General features: G+C 49.1%; 4 protein-coding genes and 1 pseudogene across 9 annotated transcripts; 2 read left to right on the forward strand and 3 right to left on the reverse strand.

The window, feature by feature from the left end:
• Nucleotides 1-3,444: 3,444 nt before the first annotated feature.
• Nucleotides 3,445-3,907, reverse strand: LOC119239892 (ubiquitin-40S ribosomal protein S27a-like; annotated as a pseudogene).
• A 1,653-nt stretch (nucleotides 3,908-5,560) lies between these two features.
• Nucleotides 5,561-12,001, forward strand: CENATAC (centrosomal AT-AC splicing factor). Its single transcript, XM_037505419.2, has 11 exons — nucleotides 5,561-5,759; nucleotides 5,886-6,049; nucleotides 6,894-6,992; nucleotides 9,044-9,110; nucleotides 9,186-9,248; nucleotides 9,572-9,636; nucleotides 9,784-9,889; nucleotides 10,311-10,341; nucleotides 10,898-10,987; nucleotides 11,061-11,193; nucleotides 11,279-12,001. The coding sequence occupies exons 1-11, from the start codon at nucleotides 5,640-5,642 to the stop codon at nucleotides 11,352-11,354; spliced, it is 1,014 nt and encodes a 337-aa protein (XP_037361316.1). The 5' UTR covers nucleotides 5,561-5,639; the 3' UTR covers nucleotides 11,355-12,001.
• RPS25 (ribosomal protein S25) lies at nucleotides 11,441-13,424 on the reverse strand. The gene is made up of 5 exons (XM_037505422.2): nucleotides 13,324-13,424; nucleotides 12,992-13,087; nucleotides 12,296-12,479; nucleotides 11,584-11,682; nucleotides 11,441-11,497 (listed from the first exon to the last, which is right to left on the reverse strand). The coding sequence occupies exons 1-4, from the start codon at nucleotides 13,324-13,326 to the stop codon at nucleotides 11,588-11,590; spliced, it is 378 nt and encodes a 125-aa protein (XP_037361319.1). The 5' UTR covers nucleotides 13,327-13,424; the 3' UTR covers nucleotides 11,441-11,497; nucleotides 11,584-11,587.
• Nucleotides 13,425-13,451: 27 nt separating this feature from the next.
• Nucleotides 13,452-16,313, forward strand: TRAPPC4 (trafficking protein particle complex subunit 4). Its single transcript, XM_037505420.2, has 5 exons — nucleotides 13,452-13,942; nucleotides 14,086-14,260; nucleotides 14,853-14,956; nucleotides 15,575-15,701; nucleotides 15,951-16,313. Exons 1-5 carry the CDS (start codon nucleotides 13,768-13,770, stop codon nucleotides 16,027-16,029), a joined length of 660 nt encoding a protein of 219 aa, XP_037361317.1. The 5' UTR covers nucleotides 13,452-13,767; the 3' UTR covers nucleotides 16,030-16,313.
• Nucleotides 16,314-16,907: 594 nt separating this feature from the next.
• Nucleotides 16,908-23,668, reverse strand: SLC37A4 (solute carrier family 37 member 4). 6 transcript variants are annotated; one of them, XM_037505415.2, is made up of 10 exons: nucleotides 23,623-23,668; nucleotides 22,078-22,420; nucleotides 20,983-21,215; nucleotides 20,422-20,665; nucleotides 19,433-19,591; nucleotides 19,105-19,190; nucleotides 18,485-18,598; nucleotides 18,207-18,269; nucleotides 17,727-17,865; nucleotides 16,908-17,598 (listed from the first exon to the last, which is right to left on the reverse strand). In XM_037505415.2, the coding sequence occupies exons 2-10, from the start codon at nucleotides 22,223-22,225 to the stop codon at nucleotides 17,432-17,434; spliced, it is 1,353 nt and encodes a 450-aa protein (XP_037361312.1). In that variant the 5' UTR covers nucleotides 22,226-22,420; nucleotides 23,623-23,668; the 3' UTR covers nucleotides 16,908-17,431. The 6 variants fall into 6 exon arrangements, with proteins under 6 accessions (XP_037361312.1, XP_037361310.1, XP_037361314.1 ...); XM_037505413.2 differs by lacking the exon at nucleotides 23,623-23,668 and adding an exon at nucleotides 23,005-23,164; XM_037505417.2 differs by lacking the exon at nucleotides 18,207-18,269.
• Between the last annotated feature and the right edge of the window lie 91 nt (nucleotides 23,669-23,759).

Below are 23,759 nucleotides of genomic sequence, written 5' to 3' on the forward strand. Positions count from 1 at the left end.
AATAGAACAGGCAGATCTACTGAAACACACTGCTGAGGGGAGCAGCAGGGAGATAGGAGAGGTCTGCGGCACCATGTGGGTAGCTCCCTGGCCAGCCGGGGATCAAACTCAAGCTGCAGTGGCTGGCAATAGCTTGATAGCGCTGTTTTTTAACCCCTGTGCCACCAGGGAGGCCCCTCAATACTAATTTCTGTGTATGTGCACTAGAGGAGTGGTTTAGGGACTAGATCATTAGTGTCATTCTGTCATTCACTCTGGGCTGGACCTGTGCAACCAGAAACCACTCTTACTACCTTGGTCTATCCTGCTCCCTAGAAGGAGAAAATCCCTGGTCCTAAGCTCTGATTTCATCAGATTTGCCTCTGGTGTCCACCTCACCTGTGTTTTATGCACATCCTTATTCCTGCCCACTTCTACTGATGTCTAGTTTAAGTTGCAAATGGATCCCCAAAAAGCAACAGGTCAGAGGAAAGAGAAAAGCATAGGCTGTGTGGAAAAGTGACTCAAATATCTACCATGGGTCTTCGTACCCTCTCATAGAATCTTCTACCCTCATCTCCTTTTCAGTCATTGGACAACTGTTTTGAGTTTTCAATATTAGGCTTTGTGCCAGGTGCTGAGGCTACAGTGAAACCTAAAATGGTTCCTCAGAAATTCCAGTCTAGATAGAAAGACATATTGAACAGACACACTAATAATATAAAACATTAATAAGACTGGGCTGTTGTGATTAGATTAGAGAGAGGTTAGAGGAGCCTTTCTAAGAAACATTTTAACTAAAACCTGGATAATGGAGAATATAAAGGAAAAGTGTTCTTTTGGAGGAAACAGAATGAACAAAATTCAGAAGGTTGGGCCCTCCTCACCTTAACCTATTGACAGAATAGGCATATTGGCATAGAAAATGTTTTGGGGGAGGGCCTCCCCGGTGGCGCAGCGGTTGAGCGCTGGGTTGCGAAGCTGCCCGCGGCCTCACCGGCGCCGGTTCGATCCCCGGCTGCTCCCCGGCCACCAGAGCAGGGTCCCACATGGTGCGCAGACCTCTCCTGCCGCCTGCTGCTCCCCTCAGCAGTGTACCTCAGTCCTTCTGCCTGCTCTGCTCCCTGCTCTGGCTCTGGTGAATTCTCTCACCCTGCCGCGCTTCTGACTGTACCCAGTGCATGTATAAACAAAACAAACAAACAAATAAATAAATAAAAACATGCCTCTATATAAAAAAAAATGTTTTGGGGGAAAAAAATGAAAAAAATAAAATATAGGTATCAAACAGCATTAGATAACTTTGATGATGGGGGTACAACATATAAGAAATAATCACTATAGCCTCTAGGCTTTTTACAAAGAGAAATTACTTTTTATGATTTTTAAATAGTTACCCACTAGCCTGTTTTATAGTTTGATACTATTCATTAGAGGGTTGCTTCACTTCCCTGCACAAAGTCCCATCCCAAGGGCAGTAACCCCAGGGCCACTGAGGTCTTCATGAGTTTACCTTAATCTGATGAACAAGCATAAGAAGACCACTTCGTGGTAATTTTAGGCAGTGACTATGAACAAGATAGAGTTACTGCACTTGAGAAGCTTTTTTTTTTTTTTTTTTTTTTTTTATTTGTTTGTTTGTTTATACATACAAGCACTGGGTACAGTCAGAAGTGCGGGAAGGTGAGAGAATTCACCAGAGCGGGGAGCAGAGCAGGCAGAAGGACCGAAGTACACCGCTGAGGGGAGCAGCGGGCGGCAGGAGAGGTCCACGCGCCATGTGGGACCCTCCTTCGGTGGCCAGGGAGCAGCCGGGGATTGAACTGGCGCTGCAGAGGCTGCGGGCAGCTTCGCAACCCAGCGCTCAACCGCTGCGCCACCGGGGAGGCCCTTGAGAAGCTTTTTAACTGTTGGATTTTCAGATAACTACTAAACAAAAATGACACCAGGATGGGCTTCGGAATTGAATAATTAATTCTGCAGGGACAACTCTGGAAGGCTTCACAAAAAGGATGACATTTCATTTACTCAATAATGAAGAATAGCTTATGAAGGGATTGAGAGTTTACCAAAGTCACCAGCCTCATGGAAATTTCATTCCAGAAATTTCATTCATATTTCAGAGCTTTGTATTATAACTGGGAGGAAGTGGCTGGAAGGAATTCTAACCAGTGGGACCCAAGGACAGGAGATACTCAAGTGCATAAAAGAAGAGGACTGGGGCCTCCCCAGTGGCGCAGCAGGTTGAGTGGTGCGCTGTGAAGCTGTCTGCAGCCTCCGCAGCCTCCCAGTGCCGGTTTGATTCCCGGCAGGCCAGGGAGAATCCTACATGGTGAGGCAGACCTCTCCTGTCTCACCCTCTGCTCCCCTCAGCAGTGCTTTTGGTCTGTCTGCCTGTTCTGCTCCCCTAGGTGTCTCTGGTGAATCCTCTCATCCTCCCACGACTCTGGCCTGTACCCAACCCTCATATAAATAAAAATAAATCTTAAAAAAAAAAAAAAAGAGGAATGCTGGAATACTGCCTGGAGGAGTGGGGTGGAGAGGTCAGGGAACGGTTCAGGGAATGGTGAGAAACCAGGCTGAAAAGAAAACTGAAAATTATATTGTAAAAAGCTTTGGAAGTCATTCTGGAAAGTTTAGATTATTCCTGAAGTCAATTTAGAGGCATTAGATTAATCAAGAAAATCATTCTACAGACTTTTTTAAGACCAGAATCTGGAAGATAGAACTACAGTAGAACTGATACTTGGAAACCACTTAGAAAGATTTCACCTGATCCAAGCAAGAGAGGAAGGACATTGAAGTAAGGTATGTTCTACAAATATTTAAAAGTTGAGAACCGACTTTAAACATCTCAGAAATTCAATAATACAAGCTGTGCAGTGTGGACATAGGAACTGAGTAAGGGTTATTGTCAAAACTCACCACAAAACTCCAGGCTTTAGCTTGATGGTGTCACTCACAGAGAGGATGAAAATAGGGATGTTCTCAAGAGGAAGATGTTGAGTTCCATTTCACACAAGTGGAGTTTAGATGGCAGCTGAGTAAAAAGTTAATGTAGAAAACTTTAGGGCAACAGTTTCAAAAGTAAAATTGCAGAGGGCTAATTTAGTAGAAGTTGAAGCAGATAATGCAAACATTCTTTAAAGCTTTGGAACAAATGAAGGAAACAGATGGCTTGTTCACAGTTGAGGGTTGACAGAATGAGAGGTCTTAGAACGTCAAGTGAAGTAGTAGGTTACCCTGAGAGTGAGGCTGAAATATTTCTGGGATCCAGCCATTAAAGTGAATTAAAGAGGACCTCAGATCAGTGACTGTTAAATCCGACTGAACATCACCTGGAGGGCTTGCTCAACCACCAATCTCTGGGACCCACACCAGAGTACCTGGTTCAATAAGTCTGGGCTGGGGCCCAATAATTTATATTTTTTTAATATTAATGTCTTTTATTATTAACTCATACACAATTACTTGTCTTCTGGTTTGTTGAAACAATAGGTCAGACAACATTTGCCACATTAATGTCTGTCAGAGTGGCTGGCCATTAAAAACTCCACCACCACATTCATTATATGGGCACTCCCAATGAAGTCACCAGTTTTACTATTCTCATCCACCTTATTTCAGGACAGCCAGCTTAACCTTCTTTCTCTTATGTCATTTTTCTTGGGAGTGGTATAAGACCTTTTTATTTTCTTTCTTTAGCACCACAATGCAGTCTCAAGCCAATATAAAGAGTGGGCTCCTTTTGAATGATACAGTCAGACAAAGTTCGTCCATCTTGCAGTTGCTTGCTAGCAAAAATCAGTCTTTGCTAATCAGGAGGAATTTCTTCCTCACCTTGGATCTTGGCTTTTACCCTTTCTATTGCATCTGAGGGTTCAACCTCCAGAGTGACAGTCTTCCCCATAAGGGTTTTCACCACAGATGGCAGATAGGAAAGCGATAATTTATATTTTTAACAAGCTCCAGATGCTAATGCTGCTGGCCTGAAGGCCACACTTTGAAAACCACTGGCCTAGAGCAAAGCATCTGGCAGAAGGCAGATGCTGCCTAATTTTCTGAGTGAATCGATAAGAGTACTCATCTTTAGGAATGGAGGTCTCTCTGCATTTAAACACCAGATTGGAGGCTAGGATGGAAGGTATTGGTCAGAGCAGAACTTCAGAGTTTGGATTCAGAGAAAAAACAAAATTTGGGTGGACAAGATCCAGGATTGATTCTGCCAGGGAAATAATGGGAGGTCAAGGAATTGGATGTTGCACAGCTCATCAAAATGGATCACATTTTGATGGAGGCTTGGGTCTAAAGGGAAACTTCACCAGGAAGTCAAGATGTAAAAGGGAGACTGGCTATTCTCTGGACTTGAGTTATGTAGAGTTGACTACACACTCACATAATTGTAGTCCATCCAGGCAAATGCACCAGAACTTATCACAATTCTTTTGTTTTTTTAAAGATTTATTTATTTGTGCATACAAGAGCTGGGGTACAGGCCAGAGGTGTGGGGTTGAGAGGATTCACCAGAGACAGAGTGGGGAGCAGAACAGGCAGATCTAGTGAAATACACTGCTGAGGAGAGCAGCAGGCATGACAGGAGAGGTCTGCTGCGCCATGTGGGTAGCTCCCTGGCCAGGGATCGAACTCCTGCTGCAGTGGCTGCAGTCTGCTTCATAGTGTTATGCTTAACCCCTGCGCCACCAGGGAGTCCTCCCTCATCACAATTCTAAGACAAGCTTGGGACTCTGCATCACCTCTGATTGCTCACCCTATAAGTAAGGTTTGGCTAGGTCCCAGATTTTTTAAGGGGAGCTCTAGGGTGGAGACTTCAGCCTGAGGTTTTCAGCCCTCTAGGGAAGCAGTTCAACTAATGCTCTACGGCTTGGATGAGGACAGAGAAGGAGGCTGCTAATTCTGGGAAGTGGCTTGCCAAGAATTAATAAAAATTCCACTAGATCCGGATTTTTAGATTAAAAATGTCGCTAACCGTCAGCAATATTCTGCTTCTCCTTTACAGCTTTACAGGAGTAACTCTTCGAACACCTTTGTGGGGGTATGACTGTGACTATGAGTTCTAGGATTTTTGTCACCTGCCACTGCAGGTGTCCTTACCTGCTGGTCCTGGAGGGCCCCTGGGCCCGAGGGCCCTTGCCGCCGGATCTTAACAGAGTGTAACCTTCCATAAAGTTGCTTGCTCCCCATGGCTGTTTTCCCATTGGGAAAATGTCTACACACTTAGTAGCCCACATAGGGTTGTTGTGAGGATTAAGTAGTTAAAGCTCTGGACACACAGTGAAGACCCTATAAATGTTATGGTTTGTGCATTATCTAATACGGGTCCTTGTCAACGCCCCGGGTTGTGACCCGTGGTCCTGCAGTGCCACCTATCTGACGGGTGCACTCTTTCCCGCTCGCGGCATAGCGGTAAGGACCACTTTTTCTGAAGCGTTTGAGTGAACCCAGGATTGGCAGGGTCTGCCCCGCGCGAGAGGCGGGGACGCATGCGCGCAGCCGCAGAAGGGCTCGCCGTGGCGCCGGCCCGCCGCGGGGGCCGCTGGGGCCGCTGGGTTGGCCCCGCCCCCTAGGGGTCAGGGGTCACTGACTGGCAAAGGCTGCAAAGCGTTTCTTCGAAACCGGGCCAGTCAGCCCATCCTGAGCCGATGGAATCCGCGCAACGCTGCGCTTTGTGCCGCCAGACCTTCTTCTGTGGTCGCGGACACGTCTACAGTCGCAAGCACCAACGGCAGCTGAAGGTGGCTTTGGAGCGGCTTCTGCCCCAGGTGCGCACGGGAGGCTGCGGTGCTGACGACCTGGGGCGGGGATGCGGGCGGTGCAGGGAGGGCGGGAAGGGAATACGATGGCGGGGTCCCCGCTCGCGACCTCTTGGCTTCTCCCCTCCGCTGCAGGTGGAGGCAGCCCGCAAGGCCATCCGCGCCGCCCAGGTGGAGCGTTACGTGCCGGAGCATGAACGATGCTGTTGGTGTCTGTGCTGCAGCTGCGAGGTGCGGAAACACCTGAGCCACGGAAACCTGACCGTGCTGCACGGGGGGCTGCTGGAGCATCTGGCCAGGTGAGATCCGGGCTGCGATCCTCATGCAGCACATTCGCGTACACGCTTCGGAGGGAAGGTTTAGTGGGTGAGAGGAAGCACACCTTCGTGGTTTGATCAGAGTGGATGGACGGAATCACCTTATAGGCATTGCCAACCTTGAGGGATATGTCAACAATGGTTCAGTGGTGTCGGTGGGCGGCTGGCTCAAGGTTACTCCCATTATTTCCTCCCAGAGTCTCTCTCTCTCTTTTTTTTTTTTTTAGGATTTTTAAAAATTTATTTATGCATAGAAGAGGTGGCGTGTAGGCCAGAGATGCGGGGCGGTTGGGTGAGAGGATTCATCAGAGACAGAGTGGGGAGAACAGGCGGATTGACTTAAATACACTGCTGAACATATTTGTTTATTTGTTTGTTTTTGTTTGTTTGTACATGCACTGGGTACAGTCAGAAGCGCGGGAGGGTGAGAGAATTCACCAGAGCCAGAGTGGGGAGCAGAGCAGGCAGAAGGACCGAAGTACACTGCTGAGGGGAGCAGCGGGCAGCAGGAGAGGTCTGCGTGCCATGTGGGACCCTCCTCTGGTGGCCGGGGAGCAGCCGGGGATCGAACAGGTGCCAAAGAGGCCACGGGCAGCTTCGCAACCCAGAGCTCAACCGCTGCGCCACCGGGGAGGCCCCCCCTTCTCACATTTTTATTGGAAGAGAGAGGCTGGAGATCTGGAAGAGACTGCTAACACTATTCCTCTCAGCCCTGCGTAGAAGCAGAAACCCAGATATTAGCTGCATTACTTATCTGATACCTAAGTAGCTGTGTAGTAATAGTCTGTAATCTGTCATTGAAAATACTCATCCTCTCCATTCTCAGCCCAGAGCACAGGAAAGCAACCAACAGGTTCTGGTGGGAAAACAAGGCCGAATCCCAGATGAAAGAGAAATTTCTGATTTCCCCCCAAGATTATGCACGGTGAGTCACTGGTTAGGAAAGATGAAGTAGTGGAATGTGAATTCTCTGGGCTTGTGGCTATACTGGAACTTTCTCTAGTAATGGGAAAATTCAGTAAGGACTTCGTAAGTATCTGTTTTCATAGCGCTCATGATTCTGCACACGCTATTGGACACAAGAAATATGACAGTCCCTGTTATGTTTATAATCTGGGTTGTTGAAAAAGTCATATTTTTTTCTGTTTTCTTTTCTATGCCAAAATGTGTCATGACTTTTCCGACAACCCAATAGTTAGGGGTTGGGATTTATAATGCATTAGGAAATAATGAACAGTATATATTATAGTAAAAGTTGACTACTTGACTACTTAAATCTCTGGCACACAGTATAGTTAGGGTGAGAGATTTGTAGTGTACAATAAATTGGTGCTCCCCCAGTAACTACTTTAAATGGTGTAGACCTCCAAGAAACTGAAGTGCAGAAAGCTCATCATCCCAGAGTGTGAGCCCTGACAGCTCAGGAAAAGGACACAGAAGTCTGACACCACTTTCACTGGGACCATACTGAGTGAGATTATGGGGGATGGAACCCAAAGGCATCTCAGAGGTAAAGTTACAGAAAAACTCGTGACATCTGTTCCTCACTACTCAGTGGGGAGAACAAGGGAGTAAGACACGCCTAAATCCCCACTACCTTACCTTCCAACCTGTAGTTCAGCTGGGAAGTGGGAAACAAAAAGGACACACTTCACACCATGATCCTACTGCGTATGATTTTTGGTGGGTGAATAAAGGATGATTGAGTAGAAAAGAATTGTAATTGAGATTTCAGAAGATGAACTCTCCGAGTATCGTCAATTTCCCGGTTATTTTGTTAAGTGAAAAAAGCAAAATACACAAAGAACTCACATTTTATGCTGCCTATAGTTGAGAGGAGAAAAGGATAATTGAAAAACTAATGAAACTAATCATCTATAATGGGTCCATGGAAACAGCAAAGAGAGGGGTCAAGAATAGAAACAAGATTTGTAAAAGACTTTTTTAAATATAGTTTTGGTTTTTGAATAAAAAATTTCAAGCCAATTTTCACCCAAGACAAGGCATGGCTAAACCTGAGTGAACTGATTCGTAGATAGTGAACCACTTTGAGATTTAGACAGTTTATTGCATAGACAGTGGACAGAGTAAACAAATGCCAGCTTCCCAGGTCCTTGCTGCAAGCACCAAGAGGGAGCACACTGAAACATACAGGGCTGGATGGCTGCAGTGAGTTGCAGGACATCTTGTTGCTGCGGAGCCTAATCTAGACTGCAGCTCTATCAGCGAGGGGTGGGGCGGAAAGCTCCTTATCTCATCAGAACCCCAGAATTGATGAGAACTGTCTATCAGCGAGGGGTGGGGCAGAAAGCTCCTTATCTCATCAGAACCCCAGAATTGATGAGAACTGTCTATGACAGCTTCTCAAGGGAGATAGGGAGGTGAGTGCGAGATGATCTCTTAGCAGCTCCTTTCAGGCCTTCCAGCCTCTTGGGTTCTGAAAGGATAGCAGAGGCCTTCTGCCAAGACACTGATGAGCTGAGTTCAAGGTTTTGCCTCCAGGAATATGTGCAAGGTTGCCCAAGCACCATGGTAGGAACATCCCCTTACATGTCTTACATACTAGGTCAGAAAGCCAAACCTAAAATTGACCAACTATTCACTACATATCAAATTGGCAATATTCACAAACAAAACAATAAAAATTCCAAGTAAAAATTCTGACTGTATACCCCTAGGAGGATATTTTCTAACAGAGAATTGCAAAGAAATCTTGAACTTTGCTTTGTGGTATCATTGATAGTGGTTATTATTGTTATCCTGAAATCTATTTTTGTTTTGGGCAACAGGAAATGTGTGTATAACGGAGAGGTTTTGATAGTATGGCAAATATTAACAGTGAATCTGGGTGAGGTAGGTGGGTACTATTTTGTGTGGGAGATTATTAAAAATTTAAAGAAAAAATTATCTACTGAGGATCTTTTCATAACTGGCAGGGACGGGCGCTCTGGGCTTATTTGCCCTTTTTCCTTTTAGATTCAAGAAATCCATGGTGAAAGGTTTGGATGCCTATGAGGAAAAAGAGGATGAGGTGATCAAAGAGGTAAGTTTAAAAGGAAAGGCCTGTGAGGGACCCAGCCCATGACCTAGTATCTATCTAACACCCTCTCCCCCACAGATGGCAGCTCAGATCCGGGAGGTGGAGCACAGCCGACAGGAGATGGTTCGGTGTGTCTTAGAGGTTGGTTTCCCTCGGAGGATCCAGAGCAGTATCCAAATCCACAGATCCCTGGTTCTCCCAGGTCTCCAGCATTTCACAGACCAGCTCTTCTACGAGAACTCAGACTCCATGCTTCATCTGCACGGCTTGCATTCCCTTACCTGTCCTCCAAGGGGCAGACCTTGTCAATGGAGAAGATGTGGGCTGGGCTGGGAGGGAGGGAAGAGTTTTTAAGATGGGTAGTACCCTCTCTATGCCAGTTTGTTTCCTTCAAGAGGGTGGGCATGGCCTAGGTAGGCTGTTAAGCATCCTAGACACATTTATTTTTCCTGAATCAAACTCAGCCTCAGGCAGTACCAGACCCAGAAGAGGGTTCTTCAGCACCTGGAAGCTGGAAAGGGATTAACAGGTAAGACTGTTAGGGATTCTCTTGTTGAGAGGTCACATTAGAGCATTCAGTAACATTTTGGCTGGGCAATAGAAACAAATTATCTTTATTATCCTCATGGTTCAAGGGCCCCATCTGCCAGCCAGATTCCTGTTTTGTATTTTTCAGCCAAGTAGCCTCCACCTCCCATCGGCCCTCATACTTGAACCTACCACCAGCCCCAGAGCTTGACTGGATGGAGACAGGACAACCTTTGACATTCATTGGCCATCAGGTACATGGATAAGCCAGCCAGGAAAGCACCAGGCCCCTTTCAGTTTTGGGATACCCTCTCCTGGTTTATCTGCATATTTCTCTGGCCATATCTGCCTTTTTTTCAGGCTTTGCCCTTTTGCTGCACTGCTCTCTAGTACTGTGCTCTCAGATTGCTTTCTTCACCCTCCAAGGTGGCCCCACAGCCACTAGGAATACCAACTCAAATCTTGCCTTCTGCAGAACCCATAGTTCCAGCTCACAATGCAGGACACACTTAGAGGTGTAACTGTATTTCCAGACCCTTCTCTTTGGGTCAGCTCTCTGGCCAGGGATCAAACTCAGGCCATAGCGATAACAGTGCTGAGATTTAAACCCTATGCCACCAGGGAGGGTCCCTTCTCAGCTTTCTTACCACTTTTTCTCCCTATTTCCAACTACAGGACACACCAGGAGTTGGCAATATCCACTCAGGTAAGGTCCAGGGTACTGTTTCTCAAATATAAGAGGCAATTTTTCATCCTCAATATACTTATAGTAGCCATAAGTTGAAAACCCATGCGCTCCCACAAATGAATGGAATAGCACCTAACAACAGAGGAGGAACTACTGATACATTGTTAAAAGCCTACCCCCCAAAAGTATATTCCATGTATATAAATCTAGAAATTATAAAGTATTATACAGTAACAGAACACAGATCAATGGTTGCTTAGAAAGGTGTAAGTATTTTGAAAGGATAAATTATCTATGGGTTCACTGTGGCTTCACTCAAAACATCTCTAATTATATACCTTCAATATATATACTTCGTTGCACATCATTTATGACTCAGTAGAGCTATTAAATGTACCATGTCTAAGGTATGTTGCTTTGAATTAACATAGGGCACTTAACTTCCCAAGGTTCAGAATTCCTGGGTTTTGCTTTTAAAATTTATAGTTCTCAAACAGATATGACCTTAACTAGGGTATGGTTCACAGCAGTATGACCTGCCTTCACCTCTGCTTAACAGGCCTTTTGTTTCCAGGTGCCACACCTCCCTGGATGGTCCAAGATGAGGAATGCAGCTCTGGGCACCAACCAATAGGACCCTCCTATGAAGAGTTCCTTAAAGAAAGTAAGTAAATTTTTAAGAGAGCAATTGGGCTCTTAATTTTGTCTAACTCAAAAATATTTACTTATCACTACAGAGGAAAAACAGAAATTGAAGAAACTTCCCCCAGAAAGAGTTGGGGCCAACTTTGATCACAGCTCCAGCACCAGTGCAGGCTGGCTGCCCTCTTTTGGTCGGGTGTGGAATAATGGACGCCGCTGGCAATCCAGGTATGAATCCAGAGCTAGGCATCAAGATCATGAACCCCTTTGGAGATTTCACCCTTCATCCTGTTAACCTTTTGTTTCCTTTCAGGCATCAATTCAAAAGTGAAGCTGCAGCAAGGAAGAAACAGCAATCACGTAAAGAAAAAAAGCTAATGGTTTCCTGATATTTCAGCAACCACAACGCTCAAAGATGAACCAACAAAATCATACTTGCTAATCTTTACAATTCCCTTCCATAGGAAACAGACATACCGACTTATTTGATTTAATAAAGTTTTATTTTTCAAAAATGTACAGTTTGTGGGACCTGCAAAAAAAAAATTAAAAAAGAATCAGAACTATAAAGCATTATAAGAGGATGCACACCTCACACAGCACAAGACCCTTGCTCACCTGCTTACGCATCTTCGCCAGCAGCTGGAGCATCTCCACCCTTGGTGTTTCTGGTGTAAATTACTTGTGCTCTGTGCTTTGAAACTAGTTTGATAAGTCCTAAAGAGAAGATGTTTTCATAGAAGCACTATGAGATACTTAAAAGCTGCAATAAAGTGAGTTTTATATCCCTCCCAGCAAAATGCTATTTTTGACCATAAGGACATATGGTAACAGAAGCAGGCATGCCTACAAACCAGGGTGATTCATCTAATTTCATGTAGACTTTTGAAAACTGGCAGCATACTATCTACTCCTGATATATCCACCCTCACAACACTTTGCTCATAAACTTTTTTTTTTTAAATCACCATTTCTGCATTAGGCACGACAGACAGCTTTAAAATGTTTGTACTAACACAGTAATTAGACCCACCACTAAATTTTTAACTTAGTGCACTAATAAAACATTATAAAAGCTTGTAGTATTTTAATAGTTATATTTCAACATGACTCAAACACGATTTCCTCTACAGTTCTATGTATTTTATTCATTTGAAAATCTAAAAGGTCCTCAGACTATACCAAACACCCAGGGATTCCATGGTCTATGTTAGAAACTAATGGCCAGCCCACGCCTTTTTATAATTCCAATGCAAACATTTAAAAGGGCTAACATGGTCAGGTCAATTTAAAAAGCATACCAGTGCAACGCATCTGTCACCCCTCTCACCTTTACTAAGGAGCTCTTGAAGAGCTGCCCTTGCCAGGGAGCCACGAATCTTCAGTCTCTCAGACACAACAGCTGGGGTTATGAGCTTGTAGTTGGGAACTTCCTTACAGAGTTTGTCATAAGTGGCTTTGTCAAACAAGACTAGGTTATTGAGCTTGTCCCGAACTTTGCCTTTGGACCACTTCTGCTCACAAAAACAAAACAAACGTAACAAAGATTTAGTGCTTCTGGAAGAATCACTCCTCTCTCAATCCATTCAGACAACCCTCTGCCAAGTTGTAGGAATATACTGAGGAAGCTGTGTTCTTTGGCTTGTGGAATCCTATGAATGCAGAGTTTGCAGAAGCTCTGCAGATTCAAATAGCTATATATAATTAAAGTCAGCACAATAACAACAAAAAAAATTGGTTAACACTGATATCAAAAGTACTTGCGATTTTTAAAAAGAAGGATCACATCTTTGAGTCTTTCGGAGATGGGCTGAGGTCCACCGGACCGTAGAGTTAACATGTGAGAGGCATCGGAACAAATGCTGTATTCACACCCGCTTACTTTCTAAGTTCAATATCCCGCCCCATTCTTCAACTCACGACGAGAAGACCATAACGAATATTGAGTCTACACCCCACACCCTTAACAACTGTCTAACAGTGATGTAGCGCAATGCGATGGGTGCGCCCAGTCTCCCTCACTTACCTTCTTTTTGGCCTTGCCCCCAGATTTGTTCACTGGGTCTTTGTCTTTCTTGGCCGACTTTCCGGCATCTTTTTTCTTCTTATCGTCTTTGGGAGGCTGTAGGAAAAAAGGAAACACAGATAGGTCATCCAGCAATCCCCAGCTCCCCCGACTCCCGCGCCGCCCGGCCCCCGCCCCAAGTCCACCACCGAAGCACATGGGGGAAGCAGTGACCCGCGCGCCAGGAGATGCACCCCGGCAGCTCCAAGTGCACCCTTTCCCTCGCCGCCTCAACTAAGCCCTCGCATCGCCCCGCTCTCAGAACCGCGCCGGCTTCGTATCCCGGAGCTCACCATCGCGAAGCTCGGAGAGCAGCGGCTACCACGGCAGCCTCGCTAAGATGTCGGACAAAAAGGAAGCGTCGCTCACGAGCGAGCCCAGAAACCTCCACCCACACGAGCGCTTCCGGGGCAAGGGGCGGGGCCCCGGGAGGAAGCTCGGAGGCACAGCTGTGGCGCAGGCTGGGGGCGTGCCGGAGGAGGTGGCCGCCCCTTTGCCGCGAGTTGTGAAGCACCCACGCACTGTCACTTCGTGGCACTAAGAACCGGGAAAGAACGGCGGGAATCTTTGCCGCGTATCGGCAACTACTTTCCCGGTGTTAACGTCGCAGGTTACGGCTTTAGGTGCGCAGGCGCCTCAGGCCGCTGGGGCGGGCGGCCAGGGGGCAGGTACGGGTACACTTCCGGGGCGGAGCCGTCGGGAAGAGCCGAATCACTTCCGGAGCTGCGGCGGCTGCAATGGCGATTTTTAGTGTGTATGTGGTGAACAAAGCTGGCGGCCTGATTTACCAGTTGGACAGCTACGCGCCACGGGCCGAAGCCGAAAAAACTTTCAGTTACCCTCTTGATCTGCTCCTCAAGCTACACGACGAACGTGTGCTGGTTGCCTTCGGCCAGCGGGACGGCATCCGGGGTGGGTTCTGCTCGGGGCCAGAGGGTGGCGCCTGGTGCTGCAGAAGTGGGCTGGTGGCCCTGTGAGGTCCGGGGGCTGTGGCTTGGGGTCGGATCCCTCGTGCCCTCAAGGGAATTTGCTGACCCTTAGCCTCTCCTCTGTAGTGGGCCACGCAGTGCTGGCCATCAATGGCGTGGACGTGAATGGCAAGCACACAGCCGATGGGAAAGAAGTGCTGGAGTTCCTGGGCAACCCTGCTAATTACCCGGTGTCCATTCGATTCGGCCGACCCCGTCTCACCTCGAATGAGAAGCTCATGCTGGCCTCCATGTTCCACTCGTGAGTTCCCCTAACCCTACTGCCTGTCATGATGCACTTCCTTGACTCTAAGGGTTAGTGCCTTTCTACAGGCAGTCTCCTGAAAGGCAGGGCTTATTTTTCTCTATCTTCTTTTAAATAATCAGTTCTTGTGTTATGAAAAGAAAAATAATTGATCCAGTGTGACTAGGACTTAAGTAATATTGGCAGTCGTGTGATTTTGCTTAAGTCAGCTGTTCTCTGAGCCTGTTTCTTCCGTCTTGAAAGCCGTTGAACTACGATGTTTAAATTTAAAGTCTTTTTCTGCTCCCAACTGTGTTATGAGATGAGCTGGTTATCCACAGCCACGGGGTGAGTAAGCATAGCACGTATTCCCAGAGTGTTCATTTCACCCAAAATGCCAATGTAAACTGTTTCATAACGAAGCAGAATTCAAGTGTATTTTAAAGAAATCTTGATACTGCCACTAGTAGTTCACACTGCCTCACCTGAGGGTGTGAAGCTGAAATGTGAATTTTTCAGCAGACAGGGTCACTTAAGTGAAAATGCTTGAGAAGCATTCTTCGTTTGCAACATTGGGGTGCATTCCCAACTTTTCCTCCTTTGCAAATAGGCTTTTCGCAATTGGCTCCCAGCTATCTCCTGAACAGGGAAGCTCAGGCATTGAGATGCTGGAGACAGACACATTCAAACTGCACTGCTTCCAGACACTGACAGGTATGTCTCTCCAGTAAAGCCAAAGGATACCATGGGGCAGGCTGGGGGAAGGGACTGACCAATGACAGCTTTGGTAAGCAAACAGGGTGATGGTTTTTCCTGGGGTAATTGCACAGAAACATTGATGTGTTTTGTGAATCCAAAGCCAATATTTAATTTGTCACTGATTTTGTCCATGCCACCCAGCAAGCCCAATCATGGTGATCCCATGCACAGATTAAAACTCCCCTTAGTGTTACTTTGGACAAACTTTGAAAGGTATGAGTGTTGCAAAATGAAATTTAAATGCTAAATGGAAATGGTCTTTGTATCATGAATGCTATTCTTCAGTCCATTAATGCAGGTAATTGAAAAAATGCATGAGTTTGTCCTGTGCCTGGCACTTTCTGATGAGGGACCCCATGATTGGAAGTAGGTGACAGATCTAGAGCTGGTCTCTCAATCCACTGGCTGATGTGATAAAGTCACTTCACTTTTCCAGTCTCCGTTATAAATTCCTATTCTTCCCTTTCCTGATTTATGTAGCAACAAGGACAATTTTAAAATGAACTTAGGAAGTGCTTTGCCAAATTTGCTGCATCCTTTACCCCTTAGCAGCCATTCTCGGCTTCTCTCTAGGGATCAAGTTTGTGGTGCTAGCAGATCCCAGGCAAGCTGGAATAGACTCACTTCTCCGAAAGATCTATGAAATTTACTCAGACTATGCCCTCAAGAATCCATTCTATTCTCTGGAAATGCCCATCAGGTAGGTGGTCCCACTCCCCTTCCCTATGTGATCTTTTTAAAGTCATTTTACATGTAATAGTTACTTTTAAATAAAAAAAAAAGAAAAGTGAGTAGCCTTTCACTTATTATGAGAAACTTGCCATGACGAAACTTGCCATGGCCTTCATGTTCTTGGAGTAGAGTTTTCACTGCTCTGCGTCTGTACCTAAAGTGGGGAGAGGGCTATGGGCCTCAACCTTTTTCCTTATACCTCCTGGGCCTGGCCTAGATGTGAGCTGTTTGACCAGAACCTGAAGTTAGCCCTGGAGGTGGCTGAGAAGGCTGGAACATTTGGACCTGGGTCTTAGCCTGAACCTGCCATGGATCATCCCCACCACCCCCAAATTTTGAGCAATCCTGCAGCAGGGGTTCCTGCTAGTTCCACTCCAATGGAAACCCCAGCAGCCTTGCTAGTGCACTTGAAAATGGGAGGATGCTGAGCCTGATGACATGAACTGGTCCCCGAGCCTTAATACCTTGCTCTCTTCCCTCTTGTATCTATTGGGCACCTACTTCCCAACTCTGTACATTTATTTATGGAGGAAGTGAGGCCCATTAATGCTGTAATAAACATTCCTTTGATCTCAGCGTTGCTATCGTAATTAATGGTTTTGGGGAAAAGTCTCTGGATGGGAGACAGGAGTGATAAGGGAATTCTGGGAAAATGAGATAATAGGTTCTAATAGAAAACAAAAACACATTCATGGTCATGAGCCTTGGGTCTAGTTTCAGAATTGCTGCTGATTTCTTAGGATAATAGTGGTGATGATGGTGGTGGGTCACTCAACAAATGTTTACAGCCAGACTTTACTGTTTTAGCCTCAGCCTAACCTCAGGGGATACATTGTTACAGACAGGAAACGTACAAGCTCTCTCTCTTTCTAAATCTCAAAGTTAGTGACTGTCAGTCTACGCTTGAACCCTATCAGTGAGCCACTGTTACACTGCCTTCCTTTCATCAAGTTACTTAGTCTGCTTGATACCCAGTAGCTTCATTTCCAAAATGATCATTGAGTTACACAATGTTAAGATGAAGGCTAAAGAGTCCATCTACATGCCATCTTTCCCAGTCCAGGGGAATGAAGTCTTCCTTTTGTGTAGCAGGAACAGGTGCTAAGAGTTTTTTCCAAAGAAAGCTATCTCTAGCTAGTATTACTTTTGAAACAATGACTCACTGACAGTGTTTAGTATCAAATCTAGTTTTAATCTATAACAAGTATTCCTACCCTTGTACCCATACTCCCTATCACACCCAGGGTATTAGTGAGAATGATAGCCTTTCTTCCCCTGGAGCCTTACAGTTGGCAATAGCAGCTGCCCCTGCCTCTTGCTGAATGGACTTAGGGCAGAAGTCCTGGGTCAGTGGTGTCCTGCAGCTGCAAGAAGGGCCACTCTTCTCGGTTGGGGGTGGGGATAGGGCAGGGCCCAGGAGTGGGATAAGGGTATCGGAGACTCCCTGCCTGAAGAGTTTCCTGTCTGTCTGAGGGCAGGAAATAGGAGCTAATGGCGCCCAAGAGCAAAGATTGTCTTTTAAATAGGGCATAGGGTGACCTCTTTAGCCACTGATAACTTCCAGTGTCACCTGGGCAAGGGAAAAGGAACAGAAAAGGTAAGTCAAAGGTTCAGTGCTAGCTAGAGCAGCCCCCACCCACTTCATGTGCAGGAGCAAGGCCACAGGTGGGAGAGGATGTTCCAGAGTCTGCATTCTCTTCACTCAGCCTTCTTGGGCACTCTGCCCATCTTGGTGCGGATGTTTCGTAGGAGGAAGAAGGCTGCTGTGCTGGCTGCACAGATAACTTCAGCCACCCAGAAAGCTGTGCTCCAGCTGTAGTGCTTGGCAATGGTGCTGAAGGGCAACCCAGCCAGAAAGCCACCCACTGTCAGGGAGGAGGGGAAGAGCTTGAGTCAATGGTGAGACAAGTCAGTGGGGCTTGCTCCAGCCTCTAGCTGGCCTATGTGCAAGGCATCAATAGGGGTGACAGAGAGGCTAGAGGACACCACTTACCGTTGGCCATGAGCCCCACAATGGCATGGGAGGTTCCACACAAGTTGGGAGGAGCGCACTCATTGGCTATAACTCCAAACAAGGCAATGGGACCGTAGGAGGAGAAACCAAACAAAGCTCCCAACACCAGAATCCAGAGCTGCAAGGGCAGTGCAGGGTAGCAATTAGAGGCTGAGACAGCCAGCCTACCTACCCCTGCCACCAGAGACAATCATGCTTGCCCCAAAGGAACAAATAGTTGTAGTAAAGAGACAGTGGCTCCCCTCACCCACTTCCCAGTACAACTGACAGTGCAGAGCTAGAGTGGGGTCATACTGAACCAACCCAAGGGCCTGTGTGAGTAGGTGAAGGAGGTCTAGAAGCCATCCACTCCCCGATGTTAGATGCTGTCCTTGTATGCAAGCTGGAACGCCAAGGGGCAAGGCAGAGGGGTAGGGCAAAGGTGAGACAAACCAAGAGAAACACCAGAGAAAAAAGCACCTCGTGCTCCGTAAAGCCTGTGAGCTCAGCAAGAGGGTGAAGAGCTGGAGTCCAGATGGCATTCTAGAGGAGCGCAGGGAAGAGAAGAAAACCAGGCCCAGAGTCGAGAAGACATGAAAGTACAGAGAGGGACTGAGTTATAAACAGAACTGAAAAGGGAAAATCACAGGCCAAGAAAGGCCTGGGCCAGGCAGGAGCCAGGGAGAAAGAGGAAGACACTCAGTTGTCTCTGCTTTCTCACCTTTGTGCCTGGCATAGATCAGGCCCTCCTTACTTACCTTGGGGGAGTCACTGGTCACAGTCACCCGGAAGAGGTACATGGACACTGTCATGCCAGCCATCATGAACAGCAATAGACCATGGCGAGGGTTCCCATAGACTGACAGCCCCGCCTGTGGATACAGTCCCAGCGATGTTAGGCCGTAGAAGCAGCAGAGAATCCCCACCCCTAGACTCTGACATAGCAGGGCCTCCACTGTCAGATCTTTGGCAATCCCACCACAGTTCTTGGCCCAGGGCAGCCCGAGGACCTGCTCATTAGGTTCTGAGGCCAAACTCCACCACATCCCTTCCTCCACCTTGGGGCATGCTTGGGACACGTGCTGGCAAGCTGCACCCAGTCCCCTCCAAAATCCTGATTTCCCTGGGGCAATGGGGAAGCCCACTGCTTTGGCTGAGAAATTCTGGCTCTCCTTCACATCAGTTAAAACCCTTTCTCCAAGAGCCTTATCTCCAGGTCCCTAGCAAAGAAGAGTAGCCTGAAATTACCACCTCACCCTCCCTAAACCAGCATACGCCAACCTGCCTGTACCCCAGGGCTCTCACCTCTGGGTCCTTTTCCAGTCATACTGGGAAGATTCAATGGGACCCTTCTTCCTATCCCATCTGCCCCACTCACCTTTGCCATGGCCCGATCTGACAGGTAGCCAGCTGCAATGCTGCCTATGAGGCCCCCAACCTCCAGGGCACTCATGTAGGAGCTACCTGCAGTGAGAAGTTGTGGTGGGAAGAGGGGAAGGAAGGGTGGAAGGATGTTATGCATTGGGGCTGTCCCAGGTGGGCTTAAATGCAGAGAGGTACAGGTTCCCCAAGGGTGACTGGCCACAGCTGCCACAGTAGTGTGCAGCCTCAGGGAAAGAAGAGGATAAAGAGAGGCGGGTCTGAATTTTCCATCCCCAGTGTTGGTTCCTTCCCCCTATGCCCACCTGCTCCAATTCTCATCTTACCAACAAGGGCTGACTGTCCTTTCTCCTGGATAAGGAAGAACTGGCCCCAGTCAGTACAGCAGGTCTTTACTCCAAACACCACGAGGTAGCCAGTGGAGAGCACCCACAGGTAGGGGGAGAGCAGCAGCTCCTGTAGGGTACTCTCCTCCTTCAAGGAGCCTGCGGGTAGAAAAGGACAGGCCTCAGGCTTTGCTGCTGTTGCCCTGCCCCCCTTATGCCCCACCACTCATTAACCAGTCACAGGGGCAGAGTCCATCTGCACAGCCAAGGATCAGCAGGAAAGCATCCCCTCACCCACTGCTCTGCCTTCTTCCCTCCACTGCATGGCTCAATGAATGAAAGAGAAACAAGACCAGGGCAGGTGGAGGACACACCCAAGCCACTGACGCTTAGGATACTGTCCAGGACTTGGGAATCTGGCTCTTGTGAGTTAGGACCAGGATTCAACAGGAGTCAAAGCCCTTGGCTCTGCCATTTGCCTGGTAATTGTCTGTGAGGATGGAGTTTTGTTTTTTTTTTTTTTTTTTAATAGAGGCATGTTTAATTTATTTATTTATTTGTTTGTTCATTTGTTTTGTTTATACATGCACTGGGCACAGTCAGAAGTGCGGGAGGGTGAGAGAATTCACCAGAGCCAGAGCGGGGAGCAGAACAGGCAGAAGGACCGAAGTACACTGCTGAGGGGAGCAGCGGGTGGCAGGAGAGGTCTGCGCACCATGTGGGACCCTCCTCCGGTGGCCGGGGAGCAGCCGGGAATCGAACCGGCGCCGCAGAGGCTGCGGGCAGCTTTGCAACCCAGCGCTCTACCGCTGCGCCACCGGGGAGGCCCTGAGGATGGAGTTTTATTTACTCCCCACCCACTCTCCATCACATCTCTCTGCCATATCTATCAGTTTAGCATGGGGCCAGGCACACAGCCAGACCTCAACAAAAACCTGCCACATGAATGGACGAAGATGCCACAGAGGTCGGCTTGGGTGGGGGCTCACCCTTCTTGCCCTTGGAAGGAGTGGGGTCCAGGTTTCGGAGTCCAACATCAGCAGGTTCATTGTGGATGAGCAGGAGACAGAGGAAGGAGACAACTACACACAGTGCTCCAGACAGGGCCAGTGTGCTGCGCCAGCTGTAGCTCTGGGCGAGGATCGTTGCCAGGATGGGGCCCAGCCCTCCAGCCAGGTTCATGCTGGTGGACAGGATGGCCCACCACGTGCCAAACTGAGATGGCTCAAACCACTGTGGGGCAGAGGGGGATAGAGTAGGTGCCAAGCCAACAGTCTATGTTGAAGGTGGGGGTCAGGTGGGGCAGACCCAGAAGCTCACATTACAGGAATGAGGGAGAGGGTGCTTCTATTTGGCAGGGCCAAATCCCTCCTATGCCACCTGATCCCACCCTATTCAGGCTCCTAAAATATCTTGACAAGCAATAGGAGCTGGATTGGAACTCCTGAGGAACCTGCTCTGAGCTAAAAGCAGACGTACGAATGCTCCCACAAGCTGCTTAGGTATCCTCTCTGCCAATCTAAGCAGGCTCTTTGCAAGTGGACACTCACCTTCCGCAGGACCTTCCCACAGGGGGGCCAGCCCAGCCCCTGGGCCAGGCCATTGAGGAACCAGAGAGCAGCAAAGACCGGCACTGTGGAGCTCCAGGAAAAGACGATGTTGACCAGACCAACCAGGAGCAGCCCAGAGGAGAAGAGCCAACGAGCACTCATCTGGTCAGAGAGCACCCCGCTCACAAACTTGCTGATGGCATAGGCTGCTGACTGGCTGCTGGTGATGAGCCCTGTAGAGGAGGGAGGCAGGGAGCAGGACATCTGGGGGGTTAGGGACCAGGGCAAAGGTACAGGGGGTGGGGTGGAGGAAGGCATGGGGTCAGGTGTGTAGAGGTGCCCAGCAGGGTGAGCCAGTTTCGTTTCAAGAGGAATAGGAGGAGCCTGTGTTGGAATCCTGGCACTTGTTTGTGGGCCTGCTACTCCCCCTCGCTGTGGCACTAACCTCAAACTGACCTATGACTTTTCAGCCTGTTGGAGAGTTCCAGCTGCAGCTGTCAGGAGGCAAGAAGGAAGTATAGGGCAGCTCCCCTCCCTAGGATTCACATATGCCTGCTTTTCCCTCTCACCCTGGATGGCAACCTAGGGCCTCTGGCACTTCTGTTGTCCCACCTAGGAATGGGCTTAGCATTGGAATCAGGGACCTATTCCTCCTGGAGAGCAGCCTGCAAGGTCACAGGAAGTCACCGTGCCAACCTCTCGGATCCCTGTGCTCACAGGGTCAGTGGCCGGCACTCACTCTGTGTGAATACTCACAGGTGTGGAAGCTTTCCAGAAGTCCCCTAAATACAGTGGGAATAAACTGCCTTTGGGGTACATGTAGGTAACAGGTGTGCGTGTGCATGTACACACACACATACACAGGCCAAATGAGCAGCTCTGGTCAAACATGCACACATCAAACACATCATCCGTTGTCCAGGCCCATGCTCATGGATCTCAGAGCCTCTTCATCCAGCACATGCAGACAGTCCTCCAGCCTCTGCTGTCACACACCGCACTGCACCCCTACACACACCACAGTGCCACAAACACCCAACTCATTCTGCTGCTTCTGTGTCCCTGGGCCCACCACCCTGCCCTTCCAGTGCTCACCTAAGTCATCTTTGTCCAGAGATATCTCCTCCACCAGCGAAGGCATGACAAAGGAGAAGGTCTTGCGGTTGAAGTAGTACAGACTGTAGCCTCCAAACATGGCAGAGAAGATCACAGTGCGGTAGTAGCCATAGCTCTGGGCCGCCATGGTGGCAGAGAGCAGGCCCTCCTGGCCAGGTCACCCGGCCTCTGACCACAGCTCCGGCTTGAGGCTCTCTCAGGGCCCAGCTCTGCTGAGTTAGGCTTTTTCTGCTCCCTCCTCCACCCAGTTTCCCAGGCTCCCTTTATAGCCGCCTTCTGGACAATCATTAAGCCTGGGGCAGCTCTTAGAGAACCCAGTGTCCTGAGGGAGACAAAAAAACAGATTACCAACAGCCAAACTGTGGGGGCTGGAGGGGGTCCTAGACGGAAGGCAGTGCCAGTGAGTAGGGCCAGCACCCTGTGTCCCCAGGATTTCTGCTTTCCTTCCTCTCCCTTATCCTCCTGCCTGTGAAATCAGTTGTGATTAAAGGCTCAACCTAATTACTTTTGTCTGCATGAATGAGCCCAGGGGACGCCTGGATGGGATGAGCAGACCTGCCCTCTCTAGCCCTGCTCCCTCAGTCACCTACCTTCTCATTCATTCAAGGAAGCTTGCTTGAGGGCTTACTGAATGCACTGGGTGATGGGCTAGTTTCTACAAACACACTATCAGACACACCATCAGACACATACCCCCAACAACCTCACTTGCAAGCCTTCTAGAGCTAGCCCTAGCCCCCGGAACTCCCAGGGCTCAGTACACATGGGGTGGATCTGTTCACGGAGAGCCGCAGAACTGTAAGCAAGGGGGAACTTCCTAGTTCTGATCCCACAGGGTCACACCGAAAGCCCCACTAGGCGCTGGGGTTGTGGTGGGGTCACTCAGCTGCCTCTGGTCCCCTTTACCCTGTGGCGTCTATGTGGGTTCCAATCTGGCTGACTGGGGGCTGCAGGGCAGGTGCCTGGACGGCTCGCGGGCGGGCAGGTGCACCGGCGGACTTCAGGCGGCAGTGCCCAACCGCCCAGCTTCCCAGGGCCCCGCTGCACGCCTCCGGCTGTTCGGGCTCTGCTGGGAAAGTAACTGGAGCAGGCGGCGGCGGAGCGGCGACCACGCGAAGCCCCCCGAAGCCCCCTCGCAGCGGGCGCCCGGAGGCGCAGGCAGGCCGGGCGGGGCCGGCAGCGGGAGGGGGCGGGGAGGCAGCAGGCAGCGGCCTCTCGGCACCCGCCCAGACCGCTGTCCTCCAGCCACCCAGGACTCCCGCCCCGGGCTGGGACAGAGGGGCCCGGCGCGGGCGGGGAGACCCGGGCTGCAGCGACACAGAGGAGGAGGCGTGGGCCGGGCACCCGCAGCGCCTCGGCGGTCCCCAGACGCAGAGGTGGACCCCCCGGGAGAGGCAGCCGCGGGAACAGCTCCGGGTTGCCTCGGAAGTTGGGGTTCGCTAACAAAGGAGGTCCCACACCTGAGACTCCACCCCTTCAGGCCCGCCCTCTGGCGCCGCCACTCCCCCGCCTACCACGTCCTACCTGAACAGAGGTGGGAGCCGGAATGCGGTGGGCGGGGAGACGGGCGCATGCGCGGGCGCTGGGGGCGGGAGGGGCGGGGCCTCCGCTTGCGCGCTCTAGTCCCCGCGACGCGCGGCCAAGCCAGGCGCAGACTCTAT

Source organism: Talpa occidentalis, unplaced genomic scaffold, assembly GCF_014898055.3.
Source record: "Talpa occidentalis isolate TD23 unplaced genomic scaffold, MPIMG_talOcc4v2.1 talOcc4.12, whole genome shotgun sequence".
Lineage (NCBI taxonomy): Eukaryota > Metazoa > Chordata > Mammalia > Eulipotyphla > Talpidae > Talpa > Talpa occidentalis.

Excerpts from the sequence above, each read along its gene's own strand:
- SLC37A4 (XM_037505415.2), bottom strand. The coding sequence starts at position 22,225 with ATGGCGGCCCAGAGCTATGGCTACTACCGCACTGTGATCTTCTCTGCC. Across the intron at positions 19,592-20,421 it reads TCCTTCCAAGGGCAAGAAGG|GCTCCTTGAAGGAGGAGAGT; the intron begins GTGAGCCCCCAC and ends TTCTACCCGCAG. Across the intron at positions 17,599-17,726 it reads TGTGGGGCTCATGGCCAACG|TGGGTGGCTTTCTGGCTGGG; the intron begins GTAAGTGGTGTC and ends CCTCCCTGACAG.
- TRAPPC4 (XM_037505420.2), top strand. The coding sequence starts at position 13,768 with ATGGCGATTTTTAGTGTGTATGTGGTGAACAAAGCTGGCGGCCTGATT. Across the intron at positions 14,261-14,852 it reads CTGGCCTCCATGTTCCACTC|GCTTTTCGCAATTGGCTCCC; the intron begins GTGAGTTCCCCT and ends CTTTGCAAATAG. Across the intron at positions 15,702-15,950 it reads TCTCTGGAAATGCCCATCAG|ATGTGAGCTGTTTGACCAGA; the intron begins GTAGGTGGTCCC and ends GGCCTGGCCTAG.
- CENATAC (XM_037505419.2), top strand. The coding sequence starts at position 5,640 with ATGGAATCCGCGCAACGCTGCGCTTTGTGCCGCCAGACCTTCTTCTGT. Across the intron at positions 6,050-6,893 it reads CTGCTGGAGCATCTGGCCAG|CCCAGAGCACAGGAAAGCAA; the intron begins GTGAGATCCGGG and ends CTCCATTCTCAG. Across the intron at positions 10,342-10,897 it reads AGTTGGCAATATCCACTCAG|GTGCCACACCTCCCTGGATG; the intron begins GTAAGGTCCAGG and ends TTTTGTTTCCAG.
- RPS25 (XM_037505422.2), bottom strand. Across the intron at positions 12,480-12,991 it reads GGGGCAAGGCCAAAAAGAAG|AAGTGGTCCAAAGGCAAAGT; the intron begins GTAAGTGAGGGA and ends TTTTGTGAGCAG. Across the intron at positions 11,683-12,295 it reads TCAAGAGCTCCTTAGTAAAG|GACTTATCAAACTAGTTTCA; the intron begins GTGAGAGGGGTG and ends TCTTCTCTTTAG.